Source organism: Leptonotus elevatus, chromosome 1 (assembly GCF_054856555.1).
Source record: "Leptonotus elevatus isolate MCC_2025b chromosome 1, RoL_Lele_1.0, whole genome shotgun sequence".
NCBI classification, from domain to species: Eukaryota; Metazoa; Chordata; class Actinopteri; order Syngnathiformes; family Syngnathidae; genus Leptonotus; species Leptonotus elevatus.
Genome location: NC_141239.1, coordinates 25,663,334 through 25,681,506, shown reverse-complemented (window position 1 = coordinate 25,681,506; position 18,173 = coordinate 25,663,334). Strand labels below are relative to the sequence as shown.

Below are 18,173 nucleotides of genomic sequence, written 5' to 3'. Positions count from 1 at the left end.
CATGTGTTGCTCCACTGTTTGTGATCAAATGTCCATGTTTTTTTTTCTTCCAATAATGCCATGAAGATGCTATCCTTTTGCCCATCTATGGTGTCTCCCATTCTGTGTTAACATTAAGCTAGCGGACGTAAATTTAAAGTTAGGTGGTTGTTCTTATTACACAACTAGTAATTCTCTTTGTTTTACAGTATGTTTAGTTTGCCAATAAACGACAACTGGAACTAGGCCTAGCTATAAACAGCTTGAAGATTCTTTTTGAAATAACTGTTCACTATCTGCCAAACTGATGCTTTTTTTGTGAAACAAGTTGAGTTGAGCTCTCTCAAGACACCACTGTACAAGCTTGAGGGGCAACAAACAAAACCAGAGTACTGTCTATATAGGCATTCATCTGTCATCCATTTCTCCTGTTAGCATTGCTTCACAAGATATTTTTTGTCATATGAAAATGAGGGGCTTCAAGCAAAAAACAAACAAAGAAATGTTAAAACATCAAGCCTAAATGTTTATAGTCTAATATAAACAGTACTAGCATGTAGGGATGTAATGATGATATTAAAACTTCCACAATATCGTCCTCATGTCACGATATTAAAAGCAGCACATCTGTTAAATAAGTCAGGTTGATTTCCATTCATGCAGTTCTAGCACCTACTGGTGGCATTTTTTTTTAGTGCAGTCTAATTTTCACAAGTCATGTTTTGGCCGTTTTATGTTTAAATTGCACGCTAATGGTCAGATGAAAGGGAACGTAATATGCTTGTGAACCGAGTCAATATGTGCATTAGCAAGTAAGTGTAGGTTGTTTATATGTATTGTCGTTATGTCGCCAACCTCCCCATAATATCGTGATAATTATCGAATTGTGACCTTTATATCGTGATAATATCGTATCTTGATGTTTGGATATCATTACATCTCTACTAGCATGGCTCACCCTCTTCTTTAATCCAGCATTGTGCGAATACGTACCTATTCCGTTTTTCTACGGATCAGTTCTGCCTAAGCAATATATACTGATAGATGATCGCATGTGTGCCCCTCACACAACATCTCATTCTCGTTCAACCTCCTGATTGGGACTTGCAACATGATGGTTATTTATCAAACTGCCAAGCTACCCACACACCATCCAGCACCTCGATTCAAACCATTCCAACTTCAACATGTTCCAAACATTCACACTTTGTGGGCTATGATTCTTCTCATTCCTAACATTCACAGGTTTCACACAATTCAAAAATTTTCACCCCTAATATATTTTTTCCAATGCGAGATTTCATTCCACATCATTCAATGCATGCATTTTAATCACTATCATTCTATACAGTTCAATATAATTTAACATTATTCAGAGTCGGGCGGGAGCGGGGGCTGCGGGCCGGTGGGGTGCCTGGCGGGCCTGCCGTGCCCCGTTCTGCTGCGTTGGGCTTGGGGCGTGGGCCATGTTGGAGTGGGGGGCACTCCTGGCTCCTGGGTTTGCTCTCCGGCCGGTGGCCCCTGCGGGGCCCGGGGGTTATGACTTGGCGCTGCTATGGCCTGGGGAGCCCTGGGAGGTTGTGCTAGCTCTGTCCTGGCCGGGGGTCTACAGCTCCCCTCTTTGGTGGAGGTTTTCATGCATGCCAGATCCACCACACCAGCATCTACCAAAATTCAAACACAATCTGCTTCTTCCTCTGGTCGTTAAATCGGTGAAGGCGGATATTTGTGGATCTCACTCTGTTTCATCTATCCTTCCTTCCTTTCCTCAGTCTTTCCTTTGGTCTCTTGAGGTCTCCCTAATTTGTTGGAATTTAGATGTTTCTGGGGTTGGTGAAAGATTCTGGTTGGTAACCCGGTGGGTAGTAGGTGATGTCTGGTCGGTGCTGGATTTCACTTTTCTTTCTTTTCTTTGATCCTTCCTCGGGTCTCCTGACAACCTCACGACTCAAGCTGGATTCTGAAGTATTTGGTTGAGGTGAACGGTATGGGATTTTTAATAGGTTTTAGGTGAAATAATGAGCACACACGCACATATGCATACCCACCCGCACATGCACGTACTCACGCACATAGAAAAAAAATAAAAAGAGAAAAAAATAAAGAGAGAGAAAGTAATGATGATGACATGTCGAATCGGTAAGATTACCAAATGAACAATACTGAGCTCTCTCTCTCTCTCTCTCAAAAAAAACCATTATTCAGAATCATTCAAATACCATTTGACATACAGTAATTCCTTATCTTTCAACATCATTCCACATCATTCAATATGATTCCGCATTTCTGTGTTTTTTTTTCATTCTGCATTCACACCCAATTTCTTAAGAAATGTTTACATCTAGTTGCAACTTGCAACATACTTTTTTGCCTTTACTTAAGTTCTTCTGTAATGGCAAAATATTACTTTTACTCTGTTACATTGAGCGACATCCCGCTTGCTACTTGTACTTTCTATAGGTGTTATTACTGGCACAATCTATTTTGAGACTTGTGTCACATGACGACATTTCACCAAACAAAGTGAGCCACGTTTTCAAAGTGGCTCATTTACGTCAAACATGTCAGAAATCTATATTTAAGGTTCTGTCCCAATACCCAAACTATACCCTATCGTCTTCAATGCAACATGAAAATTGCAGAATTTGGATTGTGCGTGTGACAGCATCGACTTGCACCACTGTGTTGGATCTGCGTAATCAAAGTTTGCGGCACCAGTTGTTGTTTTGGCAATTTTGCTTCTTGAAATGGTATTAAAAGACATTCATGCGCTATAGCAAAACAACAAAAACAGAAGTTACTCACAAGTTACTTACTGCGGGAGTAGTTTTTTTTTCTCATAAAGACTTAATTAGTCATCACCAAGTAAATATTTGGATGTCTACTTTTTACTTTTACTCTAGTCATAATAATCATATCAGTAATCTAAATCTAAAGTAACGATACTCACTTGGATACAATGCCTGTTTACTCTGCCCACCTCTACTCAGTAGTCTCAACCTCATTTTCTTCTCACTATTGACATTGGAAGTGAGTCATCCGAGCGCCCAGGCAGCACACTCACACTCTCCAGTGAGCTCTGGTGCGAGAATGAAGAGAAGACATATGGCTGCAGTCCATGGCAACTAACCCGATTGTGACCCTCTAATTGGTCCTGGGGCTGTTTTTTATCACTGTGTCAATGCGTGTAAATGAGCGGCTGAATGAGCTCAACAAGGGTGATGCTGTTAAAGTGTGACCTGTTAAGAGGTGTAACATTCACGGCTGTCAGGTGTCATCAATCAGCAGCTTGGTCGACGGAGGATGAATGTCGGATGTATGCTTAGGATTTTCTTTCCCGTGGGAATGGAGTAAGAAATCAATCAAAGTAAAATCAGATGAGAGCTAAGATAAAGTTTAGTTCGTTATTCATCATTCTGCAGGAGATCACTTAAGATAATAATTTTTTCTACTTATTAATATTAGTTTTCTATTAATCAAACGTGTCATTGAAAAATTATTTGGAGTGGCTGCCCACGCATCAAGTGTCTGCGTTTGGAATTTTCCAGAACTATGACAGCCGCTGGTCCTATCATTTCAAAGACACAAGGTAAGCAGAGCTGCAGTATTAGCACAGGTTAGCATTAGCTTACAGTGGTATCCGCGTTAACTTCTGATAAGCAGCACAGACTGGAATGGTGGTAGATATTTGTTGATGTTTGATGGTGATGTGTCTGCTGCATGCACCACCTTCACAGATTTGATATTTGACAATGTGTAATTTGTCAAATTGGTGATGAAGTGCTGCCTCCAAAAGAGAAAATGCATTTGAATCTTGACAAAATACAGCCATATTTGATAAATTAGTGGAGTAGGCAAGTTAGGTCAAGGATTTTGCATTGTGACGTAAATTCTGTACATTTCATTCACACAACCCAAAATACAATACTCCAGATTTGTACTAAATATGATGCGTCACATTTTGCATGAAATTTGACTTCATCCTGGTCGCTGCGAAAATATCAAAGAAATGTTTTCATACATGAGTCCTGAGGCCTCGTGTATGAAAACAAAACACAAAAAACGTGGCGTACGCACCTTCCCACTCTCACGTTCAGATGTACAGGTGACGCTGGGCAGTTGCGAGAGGTGGATTTTTCACCAGGTGGTCACTGTAAAAATGTATCTATGTAATATATTCAGATGCCATTTAAGTTTAAACCTCCACGATCACAATCAGATCGATGCTCCTTCAACACGCCATTCATCCAGTTTCAGCGGATGTTTGTCTTATATTATTTTATTAAATTTAACGTAAAGCCTCCGCGATCACAATCCTATGCGCCTTCAGCATTCAGCAACTTTCGGCGACGGCCGACATACTCCGAAGGCACTTTCATCATGGAGGTTGTTATTGACTTCCGAGGACAGCCTGCCAAAAATCACTTTTTCGGGCCTCTACTTTGTTTCCAAGTGTCTCCAGATCACATCGTTTTTTTCATTTGTGGCTCATGCTTTACAATGTGATTATCTTTCCTTGCATCGTAATCATTCCCACCCGCAAGCCCTGTTTATACTAATTTGCATATTCATGCACGGGTGTGGAGAGGGAGGAGTCTGGTATTCCAACATTTCCACATTGATTGAAATATATGAAAGGAATTTGCTTGGATTCGTACGTACGCACAGATTCATATATATGGAAATGGACGTACGGCGTGTTTTAGTATGAAGGCCACGCAAGACTTCTGTTCCTTTAAATGTACAACCAACCCCCCCCCCCCCCCCCCCCCACACACACACACACATTCTAGTTGACACTAGGCAATGGAAAGTGGGAAAACAAATCTTTGCATATGTTGCTATCAGTGTAAGCTATTCAAATGGCACACGATGCATTTGTCCGCCGGGTGTGCCTTCGTGTAAGATGGAAGCGTGAAGAAAAAAATGCAGGCCAAATTCAATTCAGGAATACCTCCCAGAGTTGTTTCTGATGAGGGTCTCCATGGCAACCGGCCACAGATCACTTGGAAAAGGGCGGCACTAAAACAAAAAGGCAAATGGATTGATTGGCACCTGCGGCCTGACGCTTTTCATGACGTTCAACCGAGTCGTCAAGCAAGGAGATAGCTGAATTATTGAACAAAACACACAAATCATCATTCCAGCCTTGCTCTGACCTGCGGCCCTGGTGGAAGTTGAGCGAGCATCGCTAGTTACATTCCCACTCGAGCTAAAAGTCAAACATAAAGGAAATCGATTTGGATTAATGGGAGGGTTTCATAATGATATTATGCAGACTTGTGCTTGCAATTTCAGTTTTGTTGTGTGAAGTTGTGTGTCTCAACAAGCAGCCGAATGGCCACTGTGACCAAACAACTGATTCTATCATTACCCTCTATACTAACCTCATCATTTCCATTTAATTTATTGCCAAAAGAAGCTTTCCCTATTTGGACATGAGCACGTTTAATATTGACTTATTTGCTGTACTGTACAATCAATTGCACGTGCGGGCGCCGGGTTTGTGTTTGGTCCAAGATTGTTATCGTACCCCTGTGGACGCCACCGCCGCATATTAATCAGAGCCTCAGAGGAAATTAGGGATGCATTTCAGGTGCTTGGTGCTTAAAAGCGTCATTAGCTGGACGAGCTGCACCAGTGCTTCACGACCTTTATTGAGCCAGGCAACAAATTTGACATTTGAAAATCTCACACGATGGCGATTTAAATACACTCGCGAAAGAAAGTGAATAGCCTTGTTTTTAGCATTGTCTTTAATTTATAAGATAACACGCACACACAAAAACAACAAATGTTAAGTGACAAGCATAGTGATGATTAACAACCATGGCGGGCATGCAGTTAATAAATATAACAGCGTTGGGCCTTATGGGAAGCCGTATTGACTCGCAATTAGTCAGCAACCATGTCCAGCGTCCATCTGAGTAACTCGATGCCTCGGACCTTAGAAATGGCGAATGACTGGAAAGCAATAATGATGCCAACAATAATGTGCTCACTATTTTGTTATGAACATGACTTGATTCCAATGCACTAGAAGTGCAATTAAGGGTGAAATGAGTACATCTGTAAAAAATAAATAAAATAAAATGCTTTAGCCAAGCAACACTTGTTCATGCTATGTATGTCGATAACACGCGGTGAGAAAGCCAACTTCAAAATAAACCTTAGCATACCACATAATATATGGACATCAATGTACGCTCTTATTTTGAAGTTGTTCTCGACAGCGTGTCACTATGGAGGACCAAAGTTGCCAAAATTCAAAATAAGTAAATGACTAAATAAATAAATAAATGACTACAATATAAATGGAAATAAAAACAACAAAAAATATTATACACATAAATACATTTGTATTTAATTAGATTTTTAATATTATTTTTTAAATTTTCACTTCACTAGTCATTTATTTAGTCATTAATTTATTTTGAATTTTGGCAGTTTTGTAATACTGCCAGGACAAAATGTTATTCAAATGAGGGGGCGGTCCTAAGCGTGTCTTGGTTGGACTCCGTCGTTGCAAACTGCCTTTCATTGGTCGATTGAGCGGGCCGGCGAATAAGGAGGTCTCGCCGACTTGAATGGAGAGCTCCAGCAATGGACGACTATCTTGTCCACTGTCACCTCGACTTGTTGTCGAGCAAACCAAGTCGCAAGTTGTGGTGACAGTGGACAAGATAGTCGTCCATTGCTGGAGTTCTCCAATTCTCGAAATCACGGTTTTTCATCAACAGAGGTTCAAAGAAGTACCAAGACTGTTTGGTAAATGGTACTTTATTTATAAAGTGTTTTTTCCACCTTCCAAGGCCCTCAAAATGCTTTACATTCGACTATTTACTCGCCTACTGATGACGCAGCACCCGGAGAAACTGGGTTCAGTGTCTTGCTCGAGGATACTTTGAATAGAGATCGGGACGTCACGTGACACACAAACTACATTGGGTTCACCAATTCTGGTCCTCGAGGTCCAGAGTCCTGCAGTTTTTAGATATTTCTGCCTACCAACACACCTGATACTAAAGATCCTCCGGACCTCGAGGACCGGAATTGGTGAACCACTCACTACAATGAGGAGGAGGGCTCAAACTAGCGTTTAGCCGTCAACTTTCCGTCCAAGCGCATTGACAGTCACTTTGTTGAAAAGGACGTCACATGATATACATGCGCGAGGTGGACAGGTTGGATTGCCGATGAAGCGTCAGGAGTGCTATTTTGTCCCCCAACTTGGCGACGCTGCTACGTGGAATTACCTCTTCTGTTACGCCAGTGAGTGCTTTCAAATCTGATCATACAAAAGCTTGACAAGTTTGTACAATCGGAATTTATTTCCCCCTTTATGTGTGGTTAAAATGCCATCCAAATTAAAAGTTTCTAATTGCAGTGTGCAGAAAGCAATCATTAAAAACAACATCAAAAAAGTCAAAACAAGCTTTGATAAATGGACTGCATTTTATTTATTGCTTTATCTCCACCACATGATGCCCAAAGTGCTTTACAAAGCCTCACATTCACCCTTTCACACAAACGTTCATACACCAGAGGACCAGTTAACATAAGCAACCATATTTCCCTCTTAGAATTAAACTTCTACCTTGAATCAAATACTGCTGGAAACAAATATATGCATTGATGAAGTGCAAAATTCTACCTTTTTTTTGTGCCAATTTTGTGTTAAAAATGTTTAATCGTGTACTTGTATCCCTCAATGTATGACCAAAACAAACATCCCATCACATTTTGGCTTTGGTGTAAGTCGTGTGCTTGTCATCCCCTCCAACTTTCTGCGGATGTTCTCACAAGTACTATTATGCATTATACAAATGGCAGTGGTTATTTTGCCCTGACCAGCAACTTTCCTGCTAGCGTTATTTTGCCATGAACGGCTCTGATTGGTCAATCCCCGTAGTGAGAATTTTTTGGCCTGCAGAAAATGGGCTATTTTATCGTGATGAGCCTGCCACGATTAACCCCCTTCTGTCTCTTTACAATCTTTTTTTGTCACTGAAAATCGCCCATTATCGGCATTACCAGCCCACTATACTACATGTTATTTACTTGGTAATTAATTGATTCAGGACATTGATATCAATATTATGGTTTGGGGTATTTCATATTTAACAATTATGTTTGATTTGTCTTGCACAGTTTTATTTTTTTAAACAGTGACTTTCGGTTGTGTGTTGACAGTCTGTGGCAAATTCAGGACTCAGGTGTGAAGAAAAGTTGGCCACCAAGGCAGATGTTTATTAAAGGGACTGCGACATGAAAAATCGACTTTTTGGAGCTTTTAGCCATGTTAAAATGCTAATTCCTCACCAAAAACATGACCAAAATTGTGTTTCCCTCCATTGGTCGGCATCCGTCAAATGGCAAACTAGCACAGAACACATCGAGCAGGACAGGAAAGCCGACGTAGTTTCAAAATAAAATGTCTTGTTACTTTTCAGAATAAAACACTCGTCAGATCCTATTTCGCAATCATGTCAGTAAATGTCATAATGGGCGTAGCCAGGCCTGGAGTCAACGGGCCAGGTGCTTATTCATGGTTTAAACACACACGAACATGGACGAGGAGAGGTTTATATTGGAGGCGGAAAGCCACAAAATAATATATGACACGGCACATCCTTTTTATAAGGACAACTAAAGAAAAAGGCAGGAAAAACATATTATCGCGCACGATCACGCGAGACACGGCGGGAAGTTGTCTGCAAAGGACCTGCCGGACCGCAGCTGTGCGCAGCCATTGAGTTTTGTCCATTAAATTGACGTGTCCGGAGCACGCAATCAAGACGCAGCGGAGCAGAGACGCAACGCACAAGCGTGCGGTGTAATCCCGGAGTGAGAAATTCTAGGTTATTCGCCTCTCCAAGCACCAGCCCCTCCCAACCTGAGAAAACGAGCTGTTGCCACTTTTTGACGTCATTAGGAGCGGATCCAGCCCCGCACCGCCTCTGCGGACTAAACGCACGCCCACTTTCTCTGAGACCTCCCTCCATGGGATAATGACAAAAGTAGCCTTTATCGATAAACATTCTGTCCAAATGAATTCAAAGCAATCAATTATTCTTCACATTTGCAATGCCAAAGTGCAATGAAATGACAACTGGCTGTCTTAAAATCAATTGACCGACACTGGTGTAAACTATGCTTGGGGAGTAACGGAATACATCTACTGCCAATAGGTAATCAGATTGCTTTTTTTTTAAACTGTATTCCATTAGTTACAGGAAAAAACATCAGATTACAGGTACATTTATTAAAAATGAGGATTACTTCGAGGGATTACAATTTCTACGAAGAAAGAAAGAGAAAGAGAGAGGGAGAGAGAGAGAAAGAAAAAGAAAAAGAGAAAGACAACGAGAAAGAGAGAGAGAAAGACAACGAGAAAGAGAAAGACAACGAGAGAGAGAGAGAGAGAGAGAGAGAGAGAGAGAGAGAGAGAGAGAGAGAGAGAGAGAGAGAGAGAGAGAGAGAGAGAGAGAGAGAGAGAGAGAGAGAGAGAGAGAGAGAGAGAGAGAGAGAGAGAGAGAGAGAGAGAGAGTGCACGCCCGCCCGCGCGAGTGGGACCGTTGCTACATGTCGGGGAGGTGGGAACGAACGAACTGACTCGTCGTGTCCTCCACACGCTTCACGGACGGGAGGAGGAAATGGCGACCGGTATTCACTGGAATTTACTCGGAGCGAAAGTTTGAGCTGAGAGTCCAGCGGCATGCTACGCGCTGTAGCTTCTTGCTAGCTAGCCCGCTAGCCTACAACCATAATGTGAGTTACACCTTCCAAACAAATCTTCCTCCCAACAATTCACAATTTAAACATCATACACAACATATACACGGCTAAACTTGTGACTGGGATAAAAGTTCATTTTGCAGTTGATGTCACGCATCGTCATCCTCATTGGATGACTATCTATCTATATATAGATATAAAATAAAAAGTCCTACAATAATATATTGGTTGGCATTTGTTATAGTATGTTTCACACTAAACGGTCAAAAGAAGGGTGGAGAATGTCACAAACCAAAAAAAAGGTGTGTGTGGGGGGGGGGGGGGGAGTACCATTCGAAACATTTCAGCTTGCAGCGCCCAAACCTTAAGTTGTATCATAAAATGATACAAAATAAATAAACTAAACAATTAGATTCATCGTCCCGGGCATACCTAATCAATTGGCCAATTGAAATGTTTTCCTCCCACTGCTTAGTAACACGCGCCTCTTCAGCTGGGATTTAAAAACTCAGTTTTGGTGCGTTCGGATGGCGTCACATCCTGTTCTATGTTTAGCCAATCAGCGGCGGAGTCCGATCGGGACTTGTTTATCAGGCCGACGGAGGACCTCCGCTCGGATCCTTAAATTCCCGTAAATGTGTCCTGGTCGAGAAGGCTCCTGCAGTTGAGACACACACATACGGGGCTGGCCCCGTAAATTTACCCCGAAGTTCCTTGCGGTGGAAACGCGGCTATTTTGTAGATAGTGGGACTTAGAAAAAGTTCCATGTCAGTCCCTTTGAAAATGAGTGGGGAAAAGTTGATATTTAACGTTAAATTGTGCGAGTACTGCAAGTAATGTGGAATCAGACGATGAATAGACCGGAAGGCGTGCATTTTTGAAACAAGTAAGCAACGGTGTCAATCGGAAGTAATATGTGGGAGTTGTTTGACGGAAAAAAAGTGTGGAGAATAAAATGTGCCTGAAATAATAATAAAGTATCTCAATAACATATGTGGGAATGCTGGAAGTGACAATTGCAGGCTACTTGATGCGAGATATACAGTTGTATGGGCACCTCTACTAATTTTCAAGATTTTCCTCCATAAATCTTTGGTTGTTCGGATCAGCAATTTCTGTTAAATACTGTACAGTATATCATATAGTAGACATACACAGTGATATTTGAGAGGTGAAATGGTGTTTATTGAATTTACAGAGTGTGCAATAATTACTTAAAATTAGGCAGGTGCATACATTTGGGTACCCTGTTGTATTGGTTTGAATACCTTAAGCAATAATTACTGGAACAGATTTGTTTGGTAAGGTCCTTGACACTTGAGTCGACCAACATACACACAGGTGAAGTCAATGATGAGAGAGTATTTCAGGTGATTAACTGGAACCAGTGTTTTTAAATGTAGTTTATACTGCCATCTGCTGTCCATGCGTGGAATAGCGACTACACCAAGCAGAAAACAAACAAACCATGGATGCATGTTTGAAATAATTTATTCATTCTTCATAGATGTCAATATAACAGTTTTATAATCAGCATATATATATATTTATATATATATATATATATATATATATATATATATAAAAAAATGTACAGAGAAATTCATTGGTAAAAATGACAGAACCTGCTTGGGTGTCTGTGTGCTTAGTTAGTCAGTATAGAAGGCGGCAAGTGAGCAACTTTTGATCCATTCATTGAATAATCGTAATAAAGACAATCGTCAATGCTGGATATTGAGGACTGTGAGGTTTCTGGCGGAACATTACCACAGCTCGGGAAGAAGAAAAAAGCAAGCATGGGTCCGAGATTAAGAAAGGCTGCAGTTAGACTGTTTGGACTCTCGTTCCTGAAAGAAAGAAAACGGATGCTTACAATCAACATCTTTCATCACGCGTTTACAAAACAACACAAATTTCCCTTTTCTCCCTGTGGAAAGAAGATAAGGTGGCATGTTGGCCACGTACCTACATGCTAGCTAGAATGCTAGTGTTCCGGCCGGTACCTGTTGTCTCTGCTGCTGGCGCCTGTATTCTTCTTCACTGGCGGCAAGAGCCTGAGCCAGCGCCAGATCCTCCTGCTCCTGGGGGCTGAGGCACAAAAACACTGGTTTGCATGTTTCAAGCAACAACATGTAATGATTCAACACCGTCACTTGAGTGAAAGTAAAACAAGAATAATGATAATAATAACAACAACAAAGCACAGATTGAAATGTAAAGAAATATACTTTTGTCAACAATCGTTTTGATTACTTGGCACTTTTTTGATTATAAAATCACGATTTCTTTTAATTAACTCAGTCACTGCCATTAACGGCTACAGACGTCAAAATTTTATTTTAACTTTTTATTCGTTTAAATTTTTTCCCCACTTTTGTTAAGTTTGAAAACCTAGAATTTTTTTTATTGTATTAAAACAGATATAAAAATTGGGATTAATCGTGAGTTAACCAGTGAAATCATGCGATTAATTACGATTACAAATTTGAATCGCCTGATGCCCCTAATTTTTAATAATCTTTTCTTAAAAAAAATATAAATAAAAAATTAATAAACTTTATTTTTTAAAGAAAAGATAAAAAATCTGGGGCGTCAGGCGATAATTTTTTTAAATCGTAATTAATTGCATGACTTTACTAGTTAACTCATGATTAATCACAAATTTTACATCGTTCTAAATGTACAAAAAAAAAATCTAGGTTTTCATACTCTTAATAAAAATGGAAAGAAATGTTAAATAGCAATAGTTTTAATATAATTTTTTTTGACGTCTATAGCTGTCAATGGCAGCGAATGAGTTAATGTTGTTACGGCCCACCATGTTCGTGGCCGTTTTTTTTTTTTGTGCGTTTTGGGTGTGGACGGTGTGAGTGCTCCCACCAATCAGGGCAGGGGAGAAGCGCCGATCGCCTCATTGGGTTCAGGTGCGGGGCCCGCTGTGGTCATTAGTAGCCACATCTTAAAAGGCCAGTCAGGTCGGGAGCGCGTCTGACTTTGGGTGTTTGCCTTCCTTTCGTTCGTTTGTTTGTTTAGTTTGCCACCCCCTATACCGCTTTTGTGTTTTTATTTCGTCCAACTGTCTTTCGTGAAGTGCACCGTTCGCTAGGGATGGCAGAAATGGAACATTGAAACGATCAAATCATTTGAAACAATTGATTTGCAAAAATAATCGATCTTTTGGAACGTTTGAAAAATCTCGCCACAGTGACATCTGGTGGCAAAGTGTAAAAGTAGATCAGTGAGGTTTCCATCTTCTAACACAAGCTGATTCCAATCAACAGGATCGTTATCAGGCTTATGATGAGCTGATCATATATCAGCTGTGTTGGAGAAGGGAAACATCCAAAACCTGCAGTAGTTTGACACCCATGGATCAAGAGGATGTTGACATTTGATCATGTAGGGCGATGAATCAGCAGGGCTATTTTACATACAAAGTATACTTAGGTTGGATTTATTTCAGATTTAAGAAAAAAAAATGATTTTTTTTTGTTATCATTGCATTTATCATAATTAATGAAAATTATAATATTATTATAAAATATTTAGGCCTATTTAGCACTAGCATTTTAACAAAGCACAATATAAATTGAAATGTGTCCACACCACAGACATGTTGGCGAATGGGTTATTAAACACCAAACGCGGGGTGAGCAACTGAGCATTTTAATGTACAGTAGTTCGCACCGGCGGGCACGGATGCGTGCAGTGCGGATGGCACATTTGTAGGCTTTTTGGAGCGGGACACCATGCGGCGCACTTAAAATCGGCACATTTACATATTCACCAGCGTTCAAAAATAAATAAATGTCTTCGCAATTGGCTTTGGGAAAATGAACACTGTAATAATAAATACCTTTCGTAAAGAAAAACGTTAATTATAAAGCAGCAAAACGATAACGAAAGTCAGAGTTCTGTTTTCAAGTATTGCACTGTATTCAAACCAGCGAATGTCTTAAAGTGCACACAACTTCGCTGGTATTAAGTCATGTTAAAAAAAAATTAAAAAGGGGAGAGAGAGGAGCATGTAAACACAAAGTTAAAACAGACTGCTAATGGTAGCAAGGTAAAAAGCACCTTTTATAAATAAAGATCAATATTGTAACAAGTTAACAACCCTTATGAGTGCATTGCGGGTTATGTAGTTTCCTATGGTCTGAACGGGCCTTGAATGCAACACAGACTTTTTGCGTGTTGTGTTCTGGCATAGACGGGTAACTTTTGCAAATTGCCATTTCAGTGTTAGTTCTCTGCGTGGCCTGATCATTTCACAAACGCTACAGGTCGCTTTTAAAAACAAAAACATTTTGTGTTTTTTGCGCCACTATTTCTCTACAATTTGAAATTACATACATGCGAGGGATGGCGCATTGACCACACTGATTTTTTTTTCAGTCAGTGGCAAATTGTGCTGAAATGCTTTACGTCGCGATCAGACGATTCCACAGAAATGACCGATCGTGAGCACTGCATTTCTTCTGACGCTCTAATATCGTCCAATCGCCTACTTGGCATAACAACAAAAAACTTCTTTGCACACAAAACGTGTCTTTTTTTTTTTTGCAGTCAAAATGGTATTATGCTCGTAGACTAACAAAAAATAAAAAACAATTCAACTAAAAAATAGTGAGCCGTATTAATGGTGGACCCTTTGTCATCGAGTAACGCGCTCACCTGAGGGTGGGCTGTGTGGTTGGTCTGGACTCAGCCAAAGACATCTCAAGAGCTCTTTGTAAGGCCTGCTCGTCCGTCTGAAAGAAGAAGAGACCAAGGTTGAACACTCACACATGTCATGCGCAACATGGAGGCCGTGCCCGTGCGATGTCCATCGCGTACCATGCCCGCCTGAAACGACGCCGACGGCTGCACCACATTCTGTGCCGATACTGAGGTTGGCATTGGTCGGCTGGTGCTGGAAAGACAATAGAAAGTCCAGTGATGCAAAAGTGTGGCTCCCTCTAGAGGTATGACAACAATCACCGGTCTAAAATGTTCAAACTGCATCATGTTACAGTAGATTCAACATCAGCTAGCATCAAGTACATTACAAACTCTTTTCCTTACGTGCTACCGTGGCCTCTGCTGGCCGCGCTGCCACCATTAGAAACGGATCTGGCGTGTCCTGAAGAGGATGAAGCCGAGGCGGACGAAGAACCCTTAGCCCTCATTAAAGCAGCATGTCTACGAGAAACATACATGACATGGAATTAGACCGCCGGCATTCTTACCATAGTAGTGCATTAATGTACCTACCCGGACTGCGACGGAGGTTTGCCGTCAGTCTTACAATCGTGGTCGAGTGAGTGTCGGTGTTTAAGACAGTAGTTTAAATGACACTGGTCACATGTCACACGCATCATTTCCTTCTGCTTACAGCCTCCTTTGGAACATTTGTTGGTGAATATCTGCAAGACAGACGTTACTGTTACTACCATGCAAGAACATTACAGATGCCGTCCCTATTTCTTAACATATTCTCCCACAGGGAATACACCGACTCCTGAATAATTCAGCAATTTTATTGAATCACTTACATTTATTTCTCAGGATTCTGAATGATTTTGGAAAATAATTCTACCCCCCTCACTATCGCGATTTAATATGGATTATTTTTTGCCTTTAAAGGTCCTCATTTTAGGCTGAACGATTACTATTAATTTATATTATTTTGAAATGGTTTCATTAAGGGGACCTGTAAAATTGGAGGTTATGTTATTTGGTATAAAAAAAAATTTTTTTTTACTAACCTTTCTTTTTCTTCTTTTTTTTTTTTTTTTAAGAGCTCAGTATTGTTCATTCTAACCTTTCTTTTCCGTTGTGCAGGGTCCGATTTGCAATCGCGATCGATGTGCTCCCCGACTTTAATATCAGGCATCTCTCCTCTCTTGATGGGAATGGGGATGTTGCACAGTGGGCACACGGGGACCTGGATATCCTGCGGGGGTGGGGTGAGGGGATATGCATGTAAACTGCATGGTTCAAGTAACACTAAAGATGCTTTGTTGGATATGCGCCATTGGAGTTATAAGAGAGTCTGACCAGGCCAATAGAAAATACAATACAATGATTAATATTTGTTTTATTTATGTTTTCACTTCTGTGTTTTTACTACCCATTGTAAGCAGTTGTGGAATCATTCATGTGTAATTTGGATTGTTGCATGTGGCCCGTCATGTGGCTGTGACTTGAAATGTAAATGAATTGGAAATAGATGTTAAATTTGAATTGGATGCAGTGAAAATGTGAGCCCCAAACAGCGCAACTCTGGCTTACCTTTTTGTAAGACGAGGTGCAATTGTGGTGTGCATACGTAACGTGGTCATTGCAGAATATCTCTTGACAGGCGTCACATTTCATGGGAAGGAAGTCTGGTGTGACAAAGTGGCTTTTTCATTTTCAAATTTAGGGGGCATTTATGACATCTGGCTGTGCTCACCTACCTAAACGCTTGCAGGTCTTCTCTGAACAGTGTTCCCCCAAATCTGGAAACTCCATGGCATTCAAACAGAAGTCTCAGCTAAACAAATAAAGAAAACACAGTGTATTTTAATTGATGGTTGATGTTGACGGAAACTGGGACTGTGATGTTGTTGTAAACACAAGAGTCAACCGATGCTTGCTAGCGAGCTAGTAGCATTAGCTACCGTTGTGTCATGTCATCGTTACTTGCAAACCCAAAACACACCTGCACGTTCACGATCACATCAGGACTTAAAAGCCTGGGAATGACACACTAACTCCGGAATTACAAGTTAGAGTTTCCGCCATGAAACGAGAGCCAACTAGTAAAATAAATCAAATCAATTCAGACAGCTAACCGGGCCATGTTAACTGAAAAGATTAGCGACTAGCTGGCTGAAGTTACATAACTAATATTGACTAAAGCCATTATGGACTGACTTGGGACTAATTGTGGATAATACGACGCTGTTAAATCGCCCACCAGCGTCTCTTTTTCTCACCAACTCTTTACGTGCTAACAGCTAGCATGTGGCTAACATCAATATTAACAATACTGTACTTATTAAAAAAAAAAAACGTGCTGGTATTTAACACAAAATAGTCCACACTTGCTTCCGTCACGTAGGATGAAATATATATATATATATATATATATATTTGGATTATTTTCAGCATTTTTGTAAGGTTTAGTAAAATGAGAGCGATCATTAGCTTTAGCTCGGTAATAGTAGTAAAATGTAGAAGTGATGTTTTTACTCACCGGTTTAAATCTCGTTGTCGTCTTCCAGTCGTAGAATCAAGTAGAAATCGTAAAAGGCTTGATTCGGCAACGCTCGACGACCAGTAGACGACAGGCAACAAACTCCTCTCGGACCGCTCAACCATGGACAGACATTGATGTGTCAGGCACGCCCCGCCCACATAGAACGTCACCGTGACTCAGAATTTTTACGTCACGTGCACTGACGTCATACATAATGGCCTGATAGAACAACCTGGAAAGTTCGACGTCTTGTCATTTATTGTTATGTGGACATTATTCAGCTTCGCTACCGGAAACGTTTTATATATAGCCTAATCTTTGATATAGTCCAAAATGTATCACAAGTTCACAGTTTTGTTATGTATTGTAAATCAATATTGTGCATATATGTAATTTACATTGTTTATATAATATAAATAACAATATAGTATATTGTTATCCATATACACATAATTATACGCTGTATATATTTTATGTATCATGACGACATAACATCAGTTTGTTTTTGTTGGTGTCCAAAAGGAGACCAAAAATGGTCTGAGGAGGTACAGGTTTACATCTGACACCAGCGATACACTGACACAAATGATATACTGATATACTTTTCTTTCTTTTTTTACTCTCTTCCAAAGTGTAAAGTTTAGTCTGTTTAGACTGGGACCTAATTCCATACCTAATATATTATTTTATTTTAAGAGTAAAATTAACTTCATGACATTCAAGAATACAGTAACTGTAATTTATATACAGCAGCAACAACAAAAAACAGTAATATGCTGTAATATATTTTCACAGTAATTAGCTGAGATTTTACAATTACTAGCAACTGTTTTTGCCAGTTATTTACTGTAAATTCTGCAGTCAATTCTTTACAGTGTGGACGCCAATGTCATTCATTTGTGTCAAAGTCAGTTTTATAAATACATTCCTATTCAACAGGATTTCCGTTGTCTCCCCCTCCACATTATTATAAACCAACATCGACGTAAACAGTCTGATTCTGTCTCACAGCTATTCAATTAAAGCCCCTTTTCGACAAAGAAAGGGTTATTATATTCGTAAAGACAGAATTTGGGTGGCGTTTCATGAAATAAGCAGGCGTAAGTGTACCTAAAAAAGTTTATAATCAAGTGTACCTGATGCATTCAATAATGTTTCCACTATCACTAAAAAGCCGCTAGAGGGCGGAACAGCTCTGTTTATGCACAACGGACGCTCCCTCGAGGAAGG

General features: G+C 40.3%; 1 protein-coding gene across 3 annotated transcripts; it reads right to left on the bottom strand.

Moving 5' to 3' along the window:
• Positions 1-11,193: 11,193 nt before the first annotated feature.
• On the bottom strand, positions 11,194-17,113 carry zfand2a (zinc finger, AN1-type domain 2A). Of its 3 annotated transcripts, none has more exons than XM_086094840.1 (10): positions 16,941-17,113; positions 16,159-16,235; positions 15,992-16,086; positions 15,522-15,653; positions 14,972-15,123; positions 14,783-14,899; positions 14,555-14,630; positions 14,393-14,469; positions 11,684-11,806; positions 11,194-11,565 (listed from the first exon to the last, which is right to left on the bottom strand). In XM_086094840.1, exons 2-9 carry the CDS (start codon positions 16,211-16,213, stop codon positions 11,695-11,697), a joined length of 816 nt encoding a protein of 271 aa, XP_085950966.1. In that variant the 5' UTR covers positions 16,214-16,235; positions 16,941-17,113; the 3' UTR covers positions 11,194-11,565; positions 11,684-11,694. The 3 variants fall into 3 exon arrangements, with proteins under 3 accessions (XP_085950966.1, XP_085950974.1, XP_085950959.1); XM_086094848.1 differs by having other exon boundaries at positions 11,688-11,806; XM_086094833.1 differs by having other exon boundaries at positions 11,722-11,806.
• Between the last annotated feature and the right edge of the window lie 1,060 nt (positions 17,114-18,173).